This window comes from Poecilia formosa, unplaced genomic scaffold (assembly GCF_000485575.1).
Source record: "Poecilia formosa unplaced genomic scaffold, Poecilia_formosa-5.1.2 Scaffold730, whole genome shotgun sequence".
In the NCBI taxonomy this organism is placed as follows: Eukaryota; Metazoa; Chordata; class Actinopteri; order Cyprinodontiformes; family Poeciliidae; genus Poecilia; species Poecilia formosa.
Genome location: NW_006800669.1, coordinates 19,198 through 35,208, shown reverse-complemented (window position 1 = coordinate 35,208; position 16,011 = coordinate 19,198). Strand labels below are relative to the sequence as shown.

At 43.7% G+C, this 16,011-nt stretch overlaps 1 protein-coding gene across 1 annotated transcript in view; it reads right to left on the bottom strand.

Annotated features, from left to right (window-relative positions):
• nfkb1 (nuclear factor of kappa light polypeptide gene enhancer in B-cells 1) overlaps positions 1 to 14,791 on the bottom strand; it is a 23,761-nt gene extending 8,970 nt beyond the window's left edge. Inside the window, 11 exon segments of the mRNA XM_007542799.2 lie at positions 803 to 941; positions 1,035 to 1,126; positions 1,358 to 1,462; positions 1,803 to 1,961; positions 2,552 to 2,715; positions 3,823 to 3,974; positions 8,891 to 8,989; positions 9,878 to 9,918; positions 11,375 to 11,456; positions 12,774 to 12,817; positions 14,481 to 14,791. Coding sequence (XP_007542861.2) covers positions 803 to 941; positions 1,035 to 1,126; positions 1,358 to 1,462; positions 1,803 to 1,961; positions 2,552 to 2,715; positions 3,823 to 3,974; positions 8,891 to 8,989; positions 9,878 to 9,918; positions 11,375 to 11,456; positions 12,774 to 12,812 — 1,072 coding nt within the window. The 5' untranslated portion in view covers positions 12,813 to 12,817; positions 14,481 to 14,791.
• Between the last annotated feature and the right edge of the window lie 1,220 nt (positions 14,792 to 16,011).

The following is a 16,011-nucleotide window of genomic DNA, read 5'->3' as shown; positions in this document are numbered from 1 at the left end:
TAGCTACGCTGTGGGCCGGGCCAGAGTAGCTACGCTGTGGGCGGGGCCAGAGTAGCTACGCTGTGGGCCGGGCCAGAGTAGCTACGCTGTGGGCGGGGCCAGAGTAGCTACGCTGTGGGCAGAGCCAGAGTAGCTACGCTGTGGGCGGGGCCAGAGTAGCTACGCTGTCGGCGGGGCCAGAGGACGTAGCTACGCTGTGGGCAGGCCCAAATGGTGTAGCTATGCTGTGAGCGGGCCCAAATGGTGTAGCTACGCTGTGGGCAGGCCCAAAGGGCGTAGCTACGCTGTGGGCGGAGCCAGAGTAGCTACGCTGTGGGCGGAGCCAGAGGACGTGGCTACGCTGTGGGCGGGCCCAAATGGTGTAGCTACGTTGTGGGCGGGGCCAGAGTAGCTACGCTGTGGGCGGAGCCAGAGGATGTAGCTACGCTGTGGGCGGGGCCAGAGGACATAGCTACGGTGTGGGCGGGGCCAGAGGACGTAGCTACGCTGTGGGCGGGCCCAAATGGTGTAGCTACGCTGTGGACGGGCCCAAATGGTGTAGCTACGCTGTGGGCGGGCCCAAAGGGCGTAGCTACGCTGTGGGCGGAGCCAGAGTAGCTACGCTGTGGCGGAGCCAGAGGACGTAGCCTACGCTGTGGGCGGGCCCAAATGGTGTAGCTACGCTGTGGGCGGGCCCAAATGGTGTAGCTATGTTGTGGGCGGGGCCAGAGTAGCTACGCTGTGGGCGGAGCCAGAGGATGTAGCTACGCTGTGGGCGGGGCCAGAGGACGTAGCTACGCTGTGGGTGGGTGCAGGTGTCTACCTATGATCTGCGGATGGTAGGTGAATGGTTTGGGCTCGCTGGTCTCGTTGTCGGATTTCCTCTTTAGCTGGACGAAGACAGACGTTGGCTTCTGCAGGTTTTGGTCTCGATACTTCGGGGTCTTGAAGACGATGGCAAACTGTCGTCATGGCAACACATTGACAAAAGAACAGAGCATGAAAGCGGTGTAACGACTGCAGCGCCTCCCGGCTGCAGCTGGATCAGCGCTGACCTGTCTGTGGACGTCTGTGGGGGAGAAATCGCCCAGAGCCTCCCAGGTCAAGCCTGAGTCGTCCTCCTCGTAGAACCGCACCTGGATGTCATCTACGCACAAGAAACACAACATGAAACACACACAAACACACTGGAGGGTCCTGGAGGGCACCGAGACCCGACCCGAACCGAGGCTGGAGGGGGAACCCGCCTCCAGCCGGAACGAGACACAGGAAATCAGAGGAGAAAACCCAGAATCCCACATTGCCTCGTTAGCAAACCGCGGTGCCTCGTTAGCGGACCTCAGACTCAGATCTTGTCACATGCTGGACTCCTGCTCACCTTTCTGGACCTTGTCACAGAGCAGGTAGACCTCCTCTCCCCCCGTCACGCAGCCGGCGGTCCGGTCCATCCTGACGATCTTCAGGTTTGAGGCGTTTGGAGCCTCTGAGGGAGGAAGAAGAGTCAGAATTATTCATCACTATACCAGAACTCTGTTATGAGAGCAATGCTAAGTGATGAAGTGGTGGACAGAGAGGAGCAGCCTCAGTGACGCTCAGACTCTGAAGCAGGAAGATGGAGGACAGACGGACAGGAAGGAGGCGGAGCTCTGCCGGCAGCAGGCTCTGCTCCGTCTGCTTGGCTTCCTTTACTTCCCCTTTTCATTTCGGTTGTTTCTCCAGATGAAACCAAGTTAATGCCAGCAGCCAATCAGCAGCTGAGCGCCACATTAATTAGTAATTAGTAATTCATTAGTAATGAATGAAGTCCAGAGGTTTGCACTGACTGCTGTCGTAGATGGGCTCGGACACCACGGGCTCCAGGCGTCTGGAGAAGCCGCCGTCGCTGTCGGGCAGGAAGGCGGTGAACATGAGGCGCACCACGCTCAGGTCCATCTCTTTGGCCTGAGAGGCTGCGGCGCTGCTGATCATGCTGCGCTGGTGGTCTGCACACAACATGGAAACGGTTCTGATGTTTGCCAACAGCTAAACATCTGCATGGCTCCCAAACCAGCATGGACAAACAAGTGATTTACGATCCACAGGATCTGGTTCATGGAGCTGAATCTACAGCAACATGCAATCAAGAACAGTAAAAACATCGGCTGAAAATAAATTTAAATACAGCAAAACTAATTATTTAAAGGTGAAAAGATTTTTCAGAATAAAAACTATAAAGTACATCAGCTAAATACTGAGCTTTGGGTTTATCAATATTTAACTTGAAATTAAATTAAACCTTAATTTCATTTTGCTTTGGGATCAATAAAGTATTTCTGAATTTGAATTTATTTTGATAGGGCACTTCCATTTATTGGCAAGCTGATTAGCATATTAGCTAAACATTTAAAGTGGAGCTAAATATTTATGACATTATGAGAGCACGAGGTGAACATTTCCCCCATGACAGACTAAATAAACTAAAATATTACTGTCAATGTTTTACAGTGTAATTCTACAAGCGGCTGCTGATCAGAACCAGAACCAGCAGCTGCTTGTTACTGAGGAGAGGCGGGATCGGATCGGAACCACTGACCGCTGAGCTCCCGCGGGACCCGGACCTCCCCCTGCAGCGCGTCGACCTCCGGGTGGATGGCGACCCCGCAGTTGTAGCCCATCCTGAAGGCCTCCACCATCCGCTCCTCCAGCGTCTTCGCCACGTTCTTCTTGGTCACATGGAGGATCCCCAGGTTGGGAAAACTGCAGGAAGCCAGAAGCAGGTCAGGTTCTGCTGGTCGGACCCACACAGAGCGGAACCAGATCCAGAACTGGGCTGACCGATTCTCCATGATGCCACACCAGGAAGCAGAGTTTGAGGTAGTCCTCCATTTAACTCAGATGTTGTAACCAATCTCACAAATCCATCATTACCTGGGCTTTTGTTTTGAAGGGGACAAGTCAGGAAATTCCACTTTTTATCCTTTAATACATTTCGTCGTGTATCTGGAGTCTCTAAGAGAGCAGATTCAGTTTCCACGTGTCTCCATCAATCTGTTCAGGTTTTTCTGTTCCCTGATATTCTCAACTTTTACATCACAGTATTTACTAAACAAGGTCATGAACTTCTGGCTAATTAAGTTTGGAAAGCCTCCATTTTTATTTCTCGCAGCGATGTTGTAGTCCAAGTTAGGAAACCAAAGTCAAATGTTTCAGCAGAGCAAGCTTTATTTCAGACATGAATTTAATGAGTTGGAAGTCCTGGAAGTTGTTTTGCTAGCTTTCTGCTGATGTTAGCTATAGCACTGTGTGCTAGCACACAGTGCTATAGCTGTTAGCTAGCACACAAAACGAACGTTTTGAATAGCAACACCACATAAACAGACCTGCATTGTTTTGACTAGAGGAACAAATGATCCAAATGCATTCTGGGACTTTCTGGTGCTAGCGTTAGCTAACTCGCTACTGACATCTTTTAATAAGTTTGGGAATAAAACGATTCTGCGTCACTGGATAATCACACCTCTGCTACCAAACTACAAAAATGACTGAAGGGGCAGGACTGGCTCAGTCTGCGACCTGGTTTGCTTTTAAAGAACTGGCACCAAAACAAGTTGCTGTCAGACAAACCTCAGGTCAGAGGTCAAAGGGAAACCTGTGGAGCTGCAATAACCAGTGCAGTTCAGCTTTATATTCACCAAAACTGATTTAAAAGCACAATGAGTCTCATAGTCAGACTAAAGGTCATGTGACCAGAAAATATCTGGTGTCAGTTGAACATTTATGTAGATTTAAACATCTCCAGACAAACTTTGGGTTAAACTGAATAACATTAAACACTCATTTAAATGAAACGTGCATGATTCCTACCTGATGGTGGAGTCTTTGGACTGCAGGTCAGCGATGCAGATGCCTTTATCGCACTGCTTCCCCACCAGGCTGTGAGCGTGAAGCTGCGGCAGCTGGGTCAGCGCTGTCACCAGCTGGACCACGACCCGGGCCTGACCCTGGTAGTTACAGATCTGAAACCCACAGCAGAATGCTGCCGTTAGCGCAGGCCCGTTAGCACAGGCCAGCTGAGGAAAACAGAAAAGATGAGGTGGATGAAGCTGAGAGTGAAAATGTTTGGTGAAATCAGACAGAATGAGTTTTGTGATCTCATTCTGGACTCCACAGATGAGTCACACACATTCAGACTCTCTGTGGTGGTTCAGAGAAACTTTCTCCTGGTATAAATGACTCACTGAAACTTCTCACCTCCACCAACATCAGAGATCGGTGAAGCGATGGATTCAGGCTGAAAACAAACCTGACCATCTCCAACCGTCTGTCAGACGATCAGCAGGTTTTCTGGAGTCAGACTGAAGGTCAGTCAGAAAACAAACAGGTTGCCATTAAAATGGATTTCTGCTCTAGAATCACCTTCTAGATATGCTTGGTGTCTAATCATCACCTACTCATTTTGAACCAAAGAAATCATGTAGAATTCCTTGACATTTTTTAAAATGGCCGCCCTGGTTGTAATGGAAAGTAATCAGCTGTAGTTCTTGCCAGTGGTGGCACAGCTAACGAAAACATTTGGTTCAATAACGCTAAACAAGAATCTTAGCTATGCTAACAATAAACACAAAACAATTAGAAGAAGCTAATGCTAACTATGAAGACACCAGGCTCTCATCTTCATCTCCTTCCTGCTGTGAGACTCGCTAGCAGCAAAGTCCTCAGAGTCTGAACATTTTATCACTTTAGAGTTGAACAAAGTAGAAAACATGATGAGACATAAAGTTCATCCAAATCATCAAACATTTATGGGAACATTTTATGATAATAATTAGTAATTAGTCATTATCATAACTGCCATTTTGATGGCTCAAAACGGCAGCCATCTTGAAAAATACCATCCTCCTGAAACTGAAGTGTCTGATGGGAAATATAAAAACATTCGACCTGAGAGGTTAGCATGCCAGTTTTAAAGCCTTTGGGCACACTTGAAAGATTTTTACAGTAAGAAGCTGCAGTGTGAGATTGTGTTGTGAATTTCTTCATAACCTCTGGAGTTCCTCAGGGCTCCATCATTTTATCTGCATTTCAGCAAATGAGAAGGCGGCCTGAGGTCTTATTTACTGAAAAGAAGTTTGAATTGTTTCTCACTAGGCAAAACGTGACTGAAACATTTAACACAAACAGACCAGGGGCAGCGGGGCCTGTGCTCTGATTGGGCCTGTGCTCTGATTGGGCCTGTGCTCTGATTGGTCCTGTTCGTCTGAACATGAATCTGAACTGAAGCTGAATCTGCTGTTAGCCGTTTTACTAGTGTTTGCTTCCAGATGTTCATTTTCATGTTATCTCTGTTTAACTGAAACGTGAGAACAAACTCTTCCTGTTCCTTCAGTTTGTGTGACAGCCAGCCGTGCCACTGCAGATATTTGGCTGCAACTGTTGCAATAAAAAAGCCCACTTCCTCTTCCTGGTTCTGTCGGCCACTCGACGTGTCGCAGCAGATGAACGCAGTTCCTAGAATCAGAGCGAGAGCTGCAGTTTGAGGGTTTCCTGGCTGCTGCTGCGCTGCAGCTACCCGACAGCTGCAGCAGGCCGCTGTCTCCGCATGAGAAACGCAGAAAACAGCTTAAATTCTGCTAAAAAAATAAAACTAAAACTGAAATAAAGGCAAATCTGAAAGCAGCAGTGTCTCACCCCCTCCAAACCCAGAACACCAGCATGCAGCAGCAGCTGCTGCGTTTCTGAGGAAATCTGTCTGGATGCTGCAGTACAGCTTCGTTTCACGCCCAGGTCAGAACCAGAATCAAACCGCGGGTCCGAAAATTAGGTTCTGCTGGTTTGAAAGCTGTTCCTGGTAACCAGATCATCAGGAAGCTAACAGAACCACAGACTGGAGCTTCTGACCCGGTTCTGTTGGGATGTGGAGTCGGACCAGGACTGGTGGGCTGGGGTGTGATGCGTTCACTGACTGCTTTCATCAGTTCATTATTGTCATTTTCAGACGTTTAGATTCACCGTCTGTCTTTTTCTGCTGCTGAATTCTGACGCAACATGGACAAAATGCAACGATACTATAATAATAAATAAATATGATAAATAATAATAATAATAATAATAATAAAACAATACTATTCAAGAAAAACATTGATTATTATTACATAAACAGTCCTGCATTATTCTTGTCCTGGGGAACAAATAATCCAAATGCATTCAGTGTCGTTCTAACATTAGCTAACTTGCTGGCATAAGCTAACTTGCTAGCATTAGCTAACTTGCTAACATCTATTTTCATCTATTCTCTCAGCCATTCAACACCAGCTAAAGGAGAAAAGGAAAAGGATGGAAACAAATCGCTGCAGCCAAAATTCTACATTGTTTTTCTTTTATTCACACTATTAGCTTTTGGTATGTCTGCCAATTTCATATTTGTCTGATTATTTTTACTAAATGAAATTTTATTTCTGTTTTATCACTTATCTACCTGTCATGCTGTGTTTGTTGTGGAGCGCTGTGGTCAGCTGAGGCTATTGGAAATGTGCTACCAAAATGAACTTTGACTTGACCTGATATTAGCTAACTTGCTAACGTTAGCTAACTCGCTAGCTGTGTTGAGGCCTTCTTTATGCGACGTATTCCTTCAGGCTTTGGCAGCATTTTCTTTCTCCAACATGTTCGGCTGAATGAACAGATCTACGGTTGGTGAAATCTTTTAGTTAATTTGGTAATAAAAGTTTCTGCGTCGCTACATAGTCGTATTTCTGCTATCAAACCGTTCAGACTGCAGACGCTTTGAAAACTCAGATTTGGTTCCACATTTGGAAGTGGAACAGATCGGAGTTTATTTGGGTGAAAAGATCGGAACAAAAAAGTTGGATTTGTTTCGCATTTGACTGCTGTGTGATGCCAACATGCTATCCTTCACTGATTTACCCCAAACTTTCACTATTTCAGCTCCTTTAAGTTCTGTAATCTATTGTCTTTTAATCGTTTTTATAGTTTTTTACGCTTTTGTTTTGTAAACTAGCTTAGCATACATCTCTGTTTTTGCATAAAATAAATGGGAATCGAAGCATTGCGCTCCTCTTTGGCTCCTGAACGGGTTCAAAGATTGAGATCAGCTCTACTGAAGGGGTCAAAGGTCATTCAGATGGAGAGGTTCATCTGATCAGACCTTTGATGCTTTCCTCTGTTTCTGACCCGGGAGAGCCAAACCGGGCCAGGAATGGATCCCACCAGTGGGATGGGAGTGAAGGCGTGAACCTTTCCAGAGATTGAAATCCCATGATGCATTGCACATCTGTAAACAGGCAGCTTCAATGGTGAAAACCATGAGATCAGGTACCAGAACGTTATTAACATCCAGAGGCTGCGTCGTCATGGTTACGGACTCAGCATCACCTCGGCTGAAACTGAACTGTGACTTTAAGTTTTGTCCCGTTTCATTCTGTTGACTGAGCAGTTCTGACGATCAGCTCATTGGCTGTTTTGACCCAAAGCAGCACGCTAGTGAAGGGTTAACTGTGTTTCTGGGCCTGAGTGGGCGCCGGCGCCAACGCCACGCTTTCATCTCCGAGCTGAAACTTTGCACCTTTCCTGTCTGTGACGCAGCGGCGCTTCCTTGTAATTAGCTGTGGGTGTCGCGAGGAGGAAATTCCCAACAGACATGAAACATGCAGAGGTGTGTGTGTGTGTGTGTGTGTGTGTGTGTGTGTGTGTGTGTGTGTGTGTGAACAGGTCCAGGCCCGTTAGGTTCTGAATGCTGGAGGCGGGACCAGTCCCGGGATCCAGTTCGTTCTTCATCGACTGCTTTTAAAAACTTCACGTTTTTTCACTAATTTGACAGAAAAGTTTCCACGGATTAACAGAGAATAAGAAACATTACCATGGCAACACAAACAGGAACACCTCATCTCAATCCAGAAATGCTTCTTTAATCCCAAAAGAAAGTTAATCTTTGCTTTAACTGACACTGAGGATCTCCTGTAGAGGTCTGTCTTTCAGCGGTATGAAGACGCCTCTGACTGAAGACACTCTGCATATGTGAACGCCAAGTGGACCGGAGACTGCTCCAAAAATAGGAAGTGGACTACAGTGCAGGGCTTTCTGGGTAAATCCAACCAAAGCTAACGTGCTAGCCTAGCGCTAGCAGCAGAAATGGCTCCTGGTCTTTAGCCTAAAGAGAAATCCTCCAACCGCTAAAATCTGACGCCTCCATCTTGTTTCCATCTGGTGAAGAAGGAAGTTGCTCTCAGTGTCTTCAGAGGTTTTTGTGTCATTTCCTTCAGTGGTTCTAGGTGCAGCGCCCCCACAGGACAGGAGGGGAACAGGTTGCTCAGAGGGTTTGGTTGGTTTGACTTTCCGTCCAAAACACAACCAGAGGATGGGGAACCAGAGTCCAGCTTTCATCTACAGCGCCACCAACATGCAGGGTTTTAAAAATAAAAGCCTGCACCTGCAGGAACAGCAGGAAGAAGATCCATCCCAGGAAACGGGTTCAGAACCTTCAAATGACACAGATTCTGGAAACACTAAAAAACTGTTGTTGTTTCACATGTTTACCAGAACCAGAAGCTCCAAACGGAAAAACATCCAGAAATCTGGATCCAATCTGGCCCCCCCATGCCAGGAGAAGGGGTGAGGGAGGGGGTGTGGCCTGGACGCTGCTAACTTAGCATCGATGTAGCTACATTTAGCGCCTTTTCAGACCCGCTAGCAACAAACTTTCAGAAAAAACTCTAGTCATAAATCAAGCTAATCTGTTCTCTAGCACATTTAGCTTCTGTTTATTGTCTGAATATTTTGTTATTATTTCTGGTATTTTCTTTATGAATCTGCAGTGCGGAGCAGAGAGCAGAGCTCTGAACCGCAGAGCCGCTGCAGCGCTTTGCTCTCAGGAAGCGTTTCCTCTGCCAGCCGCCGCCCAAACAGGAAGCGTTACCTTCACCGTCGGGTACGTCTTCCTGTTCTTCTCGCTGGAGGCTCCCGGCAGGCCGCCGTGCGACGGACCTTCGCAGCCGTAGCGGAACCTGAAGCCGCGCTGCAGAAACACAAACACAACATCTCAGATTATCTCAGATTACAGCAGAGGTCAGAGGTCAAGGTCGTCCTGGCTGCGGGACAACCTTGACCTCGCTCGTCTTGCTAACCTCAGTCCGGCCGCCATCTTGTTTCTAGAGAGAGGAGGTTTTCTCCTTCAGCCCTTCCAAGCAGCCGGCCTGGCTCAGGGTCATGACCTTTAACCTTTAGCCTGAGGCCCATAGAGTCTGAGCTACAGCTCTGGAGTTTCTGGACATTTCTTCATGCTCTGACCTTTGACCTCGTGATGTCTGAGATGTTTTCCTCTTGGAATTTTTTATGTAATTTTTTTTATTAAAAATTTGTTTCTAATTATAAACATTTATTTTAATTTCTTTGATTTTTGTTTTTCATTCTTTTATTTTTATTTATTTGTACTTATGTTCAATAACTTTGAAAATGTTACTTTAATTTGTAAGCTTTAATGTAAAATTATTTCCTTTTCTTTAATTTCTGATTTATTATTTTTATTTAAATTAAATGCTTTTAATTTTTTGTACTTTTTAATTGAAATATTAAATGTTATTTTCATTAAATTACATAAAATCTTATTTTCCTATGTATTTATTTTTATAATAAATACATATTATTTACTGGAGACTGATGGAGCTGACCTTTGACCCCTCTCAGGTGGAGCAGCAGCTGAGGTCACTGCTAGCATCGTGCTAACACACCTGACCATCCTAATCTCTATAGAATAAAATCAGAATAATCTGATTAAAGATCAGGCAGCTTCAATGATCAGAGGAGAAACCGAGTGGACTTCCTGTCCAGGTGAGTGGACTTCCTGTCCAGGTGAGAGGACTTCCTGTCCAGGTGAGAGGACTTCCTGTCCAGGTGGGCTGCTCACCTGTTTGGGCTGCTCCAGGATCTGCAGGAATGGTCCGTCCACTGAAACACACAACCAATCAAAGTTTTTATTAATAATTTCAACATTTTAGACGATAACTGGAAGTTTTAAATATTTAGAGCAGAAAACAAAAAGAAAGTTTTCTGTTTCTGTCTTCATCTGTTTATTTATCTATTTATAAAACAAACAGATAAATAAATAACATAGAAATTAATAAATTAATCTAACGTTTATTATTTAACCTATCGTTAATTACTAATCTAGTTATTTATATGATGAATAATTAGAGTCATCATCATCATCAGCCTGGAAGCCTTCAGAGCTTCAGCTGAAACCAGAAACAGGAAGTGAGAGCGCAGCGCGCCGCCGCCGCCTCGTCATGAAACTTGTCTTTCGTTTTGCCGCCGCCAGTTTCCTCCAATCATTTCGTTCTCCAGACAGAAACTCTGCCAGCTTCCTGCTGCAGCAGAAACTTCAGACCCAGTCGGGATCTTCTGCCTGTTTCAGCGGTGGCAGCATCATGCTGAGCAGACACTTCCTGTCAAACTGGAAATCTGAGGAGTTTTTAAACCATAAACCTGATTTTATTTTTCATTTCACTTCCAGGCTGAGCTGTAAAAACAGCAGCATGAACACGACGGACACGGATCGCATCACTTCCTGCCCAGCAGGAAACACGGCCTGATTGGCTGACAGCTGAGGTCACATGACCCCTGGACTGCATTTAAATAATTTAATTTAAATTAAAATTAACACAGAGAAAATAATAGGCTTTTTTATGTTAAAAACTAAATATTTATTATTAAAACAAAATATCGTTAAATTCTTAGAAAACTATCATTAAAGTAAAAATAAATACTAAAATGTGTCAAATAGAGAAATATAAAATAATGTAAACGATAAATGTATTAAATCATCATAATTGAAGAAAATAATAGAAATATAAAATCCTTTATACACACAATAAAACAATTTAAGTTTATATAAAAAGTTTTACGTACCAAAAAGTGACAATATTTTAAATTGAATTTAAATGACAACTAATCTTAAAAAACAAACAAAAAATTACAAATATAAAAAAAATCATTATACAGTTTAATAATTTTAAATAATAAATATAAATATAATATTATATAAATATAATAAAAAGTGTTTTTCCTTCTGTTCCAGTTTTAAAATATTAAAGTTAATATTTAAGACGTTTTCTGGATAAATAACAGGAAGTCGCTTATAGGAAAAATTTTAATTTGCAAAAATAAAAATCAACCAGAAAACGGTTCTGATCCAATAAACCAGAACACGATCCAGTAGATCGGTTCTGATCCGGTTCAAGCTGAACAGTTAGAGAGAAACCAACAGAACTGACTGGGGCAGACAGAAGAACCGAAACCCGCACGCCCCTCTGGTGGGTGGGGCTTAGCGAGAACCAATCAGACACAGTCAGAGGGGAGGAGCCAGTCGGTACTGGTTCTGACCCGGTAGATGGCGGAGTCTCACCTGACTGCAGAGCCGTCATCTGAGGCATCGGGTCGAAGTGGGAATACCCCAGGTACGACGGATCGATCATGGTGTCGAACATCTGCAACGAGACCCAGCTGAGGTCCGACAGAACCGCTGGGGGTTCTGGAGCTGCAACAGAACCCGGAGCGGTTCTGCTGGACCGTCTGGACCAGAACCGCTCCGGGTTCTGCTGGGGTGAGTTTTGTGCTCTGAACTCGCTGCGTTAGCTGTATGCTAATGAACCGAACCAGTAGCCAATCACAGACGGGGATTTTTAATCCAATCAGATTATCCCTCCACAACCACAATGGGAGGAAAACATAACAACATAAACTGGGATTCTGTAGCCTGACAATATTCAGCTAAGCAATGAAAACTTGATGGACAATTTTTTATTTTATTTTATTGTTTGTAGATTCATTTGAAATCCAAAGACTTTTATTTTTTCAAGATTTCACCTGCACAAATCTTTATTTGTTGGAATAAAGATTACAGGAAGGAAAAGCTGTCATTTCAAGTCCTGGTGAACTAAACCAAACTTTCACAGTTAAAGTTTCCAATGTTAATAAAATCCTGTGGAAGTTCAGAATCAACTCAGATGAGCTACTAATGCAAATTACACAGCACTGCAAAAAATTCACAACCGCATTTAGAAACTGTAAAATAAAAGTGAAAGTTTGGGTTTGTTCACCTAGAACTCAACTTTTATTTTCCAGGATGTTTATTTCAGCACATGAAGAGTTCTGGAGGTGAAAAAAGACGAAAATATGAGAGAAATCGTCTTCAGCTAAAGACTGCTGAGCAGGGAAACAGCTGCGCGAGCCGAGAGCAGGCTGAGTGAGATTCAAACACAAATCAAATCATCGTCCATTCACATAGATCTGTGCACCTAGATCAGTCTCACAGCAAACTCAGCTTGCTGAATGAACATTTTTTATTCCGGGCAGAAACTAAGATATTCTGAGTTTGATACTGTAAAATCCGTCCAGTTCTGCGTTCAGGAGAGGAACGGTGTTTCCTCCCGGCTCCTGGTCCAATCATACGACAGGAGCAGCACAGGTACGACTGCGACCTCGGATCAGACAGAAACGACCTAAATTTCTGCTTTCTAAGCAGTTTCTGCTGCAGCTCAAAACGCAGGAATGGATGGATTTCAACCAGAGAAGCAGAAAATATCGGTAACAACGTCAATACCGGCCCAAACGTTTAGATCAGTCATATCAGCAAGAAAAAGGAAATATTTCCCCTAATGTCTGACAGGATACAAAAGAATTAATAAATCTTTATTTCTTGTACTGATGTGTTGGTTTTTTTCCATTCAAACAAGATTTCTGATGTAAGTTCGATTTGAGTTTCTGCCACTCATCGTGCAGCAGCGAGCGGCAGGTGAGCTCACCTGGCTGGAGGGGTGCAGGTAGTTCTCGTCAGCAGCCATCTTGTCTGCAGAAATCACACATTTAGGATTTAAAATCAGAACCAAAATCAAACACATCTCTGTCGACATGATGAAGCTGAGCAGCTAAGCCATATGAATAAGAGTTTGAAGACATTCCTGTTTCTTTACTGTTTTCTGTTTTAAAGTCGTGATTTATCTGCAGCTTCCTGTCTTGTTTACTGAGTCTAATTATAAATCATTTTATTACCAGGCAGAAATTTCCTGGTTAGGACTAAAATCTTCAGCCTCATTTTTATTTTTAGTAGAAGCAAATTTTCTTTAGTGTCATCATCCAAACTTTAATTGCCCAAAACAAAACAACTCTTACTGGAAAGTTATTAAACCATTTCCAATAGATAGTTAGAAATATTTAATATTTAAATTTGTTAATTTTACTTGTTTTTCAAACTGAGTTCAAAATGCTGCACAAGTGAGAAAAATATTAAGCAGAAAACCCAACACAGATTCCTGCAGGAGAAGTCAGCAGGGCCTAAAAAAAACAATCATCAGAACAATGAAATATAACATCTACATTTTAAAAGTGTGTTCAAATTAAATCCTAAATATAACAAGAGGAGCAAATATGAATTAACATGAATAATTTAAATATCAAATCTTTTGGATTTCAACCATATTCTGAGCAGAAACTCGCAGTAACTAATTGTTGATAAACTTGAGAAAAAACTTCAGACTTTTTAAAAGGCTTTTCTGATATGTTTAACTTTTAATTTATGTAAATAAAAAACCAATTAGCGAATAAAAGCATTAAACACGATAGCATCATCATATCTGGTAACTGGTGGTGCTGTTCTCCTATTTTTATGATCAAAAGCCAATAATATTGATTGATCTTTGATTCTTCTGATACATGGTGCAGCTTAGCAGAGCGCGCCCCCGCTGCGTTTACCCCGTGGCGTGAACGCGCATCCGTGTGGGTTGCTAACAGCTAACTACCCAGTCGTGGGACTAGTGCTGCTGTTTCCTTCGTGGAAGTGACCACTGATAAAGTGAAACACGGACATGGAGGCTGTATCTCCACGGCGGGAGAAGCGGTGCTGGAGCTCCAGCCTGGCCGAGTGTCTCTCCGTCATGCCGGAACGGCTAACCGCTACCTGTCCCCGCTGCTCCGGGAGCGAGCCTCGGAGGTTTCCACCAAACTCTATTTAAAATCCTCCTAATTTAAGAAACCTCCAGATTCCAGCTTAAAAATATTAAATTCGGGATATTCTTATATTAAACCCAAATGAAATAAAGTAATAATTAATACGGCTTTCGTAATGTTGGATTTTTTTTTTTTTTTTTTGTCATATCTCTCAAATTCATCTGTCACCAGGAAAAAGACACAGTTGAGCGACTCTAAGAGTTTTAAGTTGAAGCTAAAATAAAAGTTAATTTTAGTAAAAAAGGAGCCGAATTAAATGTTAGATAACAAAGATTTTAAAGATTTTAGATACAGTGGCTTTAATCCTTATGACTATATTCAGGGTTTTAATAAAACAACCAAATGGTGCTGAGTTAAAAAGTTACCTGGCTAATAAGGAAGTAAGCAGAACAACAAAGCGAACTGAGCTGTACCGGTCCGGTCCGGTCCAAGGCGCGGTTCTGACACCAGGTTCGGACCCAGCGGCTATGCTCTCAGTGGTTAATGTGTAGTAAGCATGATGTTACCTGGTCAGCTCGCTCAGGTGGAAGTCAGTTTGAAGTGTGACAGTTGGGGCTCGTTCCGCTTCACTTCAGTTCACTCATGTCCGTCATTATTTCCTCCCCACGCAGAACCCGCAGACCCACGAGCAGACCGGGCTCAGCTTCGGGACACCATCACTGCGTGGAGAGCCCAAATATTTCATCCAGTCCTGCTTCGACAAAGCTGAAACCTCCAGGTGACACCGAGAAAAAAGAGAGTGGAGTTCCTTCCCCACTGGAAATTCCCCCCGGTTCCCAGGTTCACCACAGGGGGCAGCAGAGAGTCAGGAGGTCTCACTCCAATTACCAGGTTCACCACAGGGGGCAGCAGAGAGTCAGGAGGGCTCACTCCGACTTTTTATTTTTTTTTTAAAATCACTGGTTTTGAAATATCAGGTGAGAAAAAAATGAAAATAAGTAAGAACAGAAACAGAATAAAACATGAATAAAACTAAGATAGAAATCAGGATAAAAATGGAACAAAACTAACAGAAAAAAAAATCATTCAAAAAGTGAACCTCTTCCCCCACCACCCTCGAAAATTAGAAATAAAACAAATAAGAAAACTGGAATAAGACAAATCAGAGGAGAGAGACACACTGCATTATTTACCTGAAAGATTAAAGATTCAAAGGTCTGTTCCTCTGAAGATGTTAACTTTTTCTTTTAAAGCTTAAAGATTAATGAGTTCTGGCTGAGGCGTGAAAACAGAATCATTCCTCTTAAAATCAAACATAAACAGCCAAATTTCCATATTAAACCATTTTATTATGACTAAACACATAGACCAATCTGTTATTTAACCATATACATTTATGACCTATAATTAGCTTTAGCTAACATTCATCAGAACCTTTATGGGACATAGAAGAGGATCAATTAGTGCAAGTTACAGTCAAAACTCAAAACAGCTTCAGATTGCAAAAATAAACACGTCATCTATTCATAAAACGAGTAAAAAGTGTTACAGCAGACAGAAACCAGAGGCACATGAGAGAGAAGATGCCACTGCACCGGCAGCTAACACACAGCTAAACGGCTACGCACTGGGGGCGTGGCTCCGCCCACCTCTCAGCTGAAAGGGGCGGGGCCTCAGGTCGCCACTACGGAGGCACGAGAAGCAGAAACGTTACGTCAAAGCAGCAACAACACGTTACGTCAGGTTTGGCAGCGATGAAGGCTCGTTGTGCGACTGGCAGTGTGGCAAAGTAAGACTACTGCATGGCCGGATAAAGACCCAGCAGGGCCCCGGACACCCTGGAGGGAACGGTGGGGGAGGGGGGGAACAGGAGGGCCCGCTGAGGGGCCCCGGGGCCCCGAACCACAACCTCTCCTGTTGTGGAGCTCCTGTGCTGTTGTTCTGGTGCTCTTTGTTTTCATTTAGTGAGAATGCCAAATTATAACAAATAACTTATGAAATAATTAAATGTGTCACCATGTAAAACTAGAAATAAATACAAAAGTAATTTATTAAATGTGTCTCAATTAAATTACATATATATAATTAGTTTTTGGA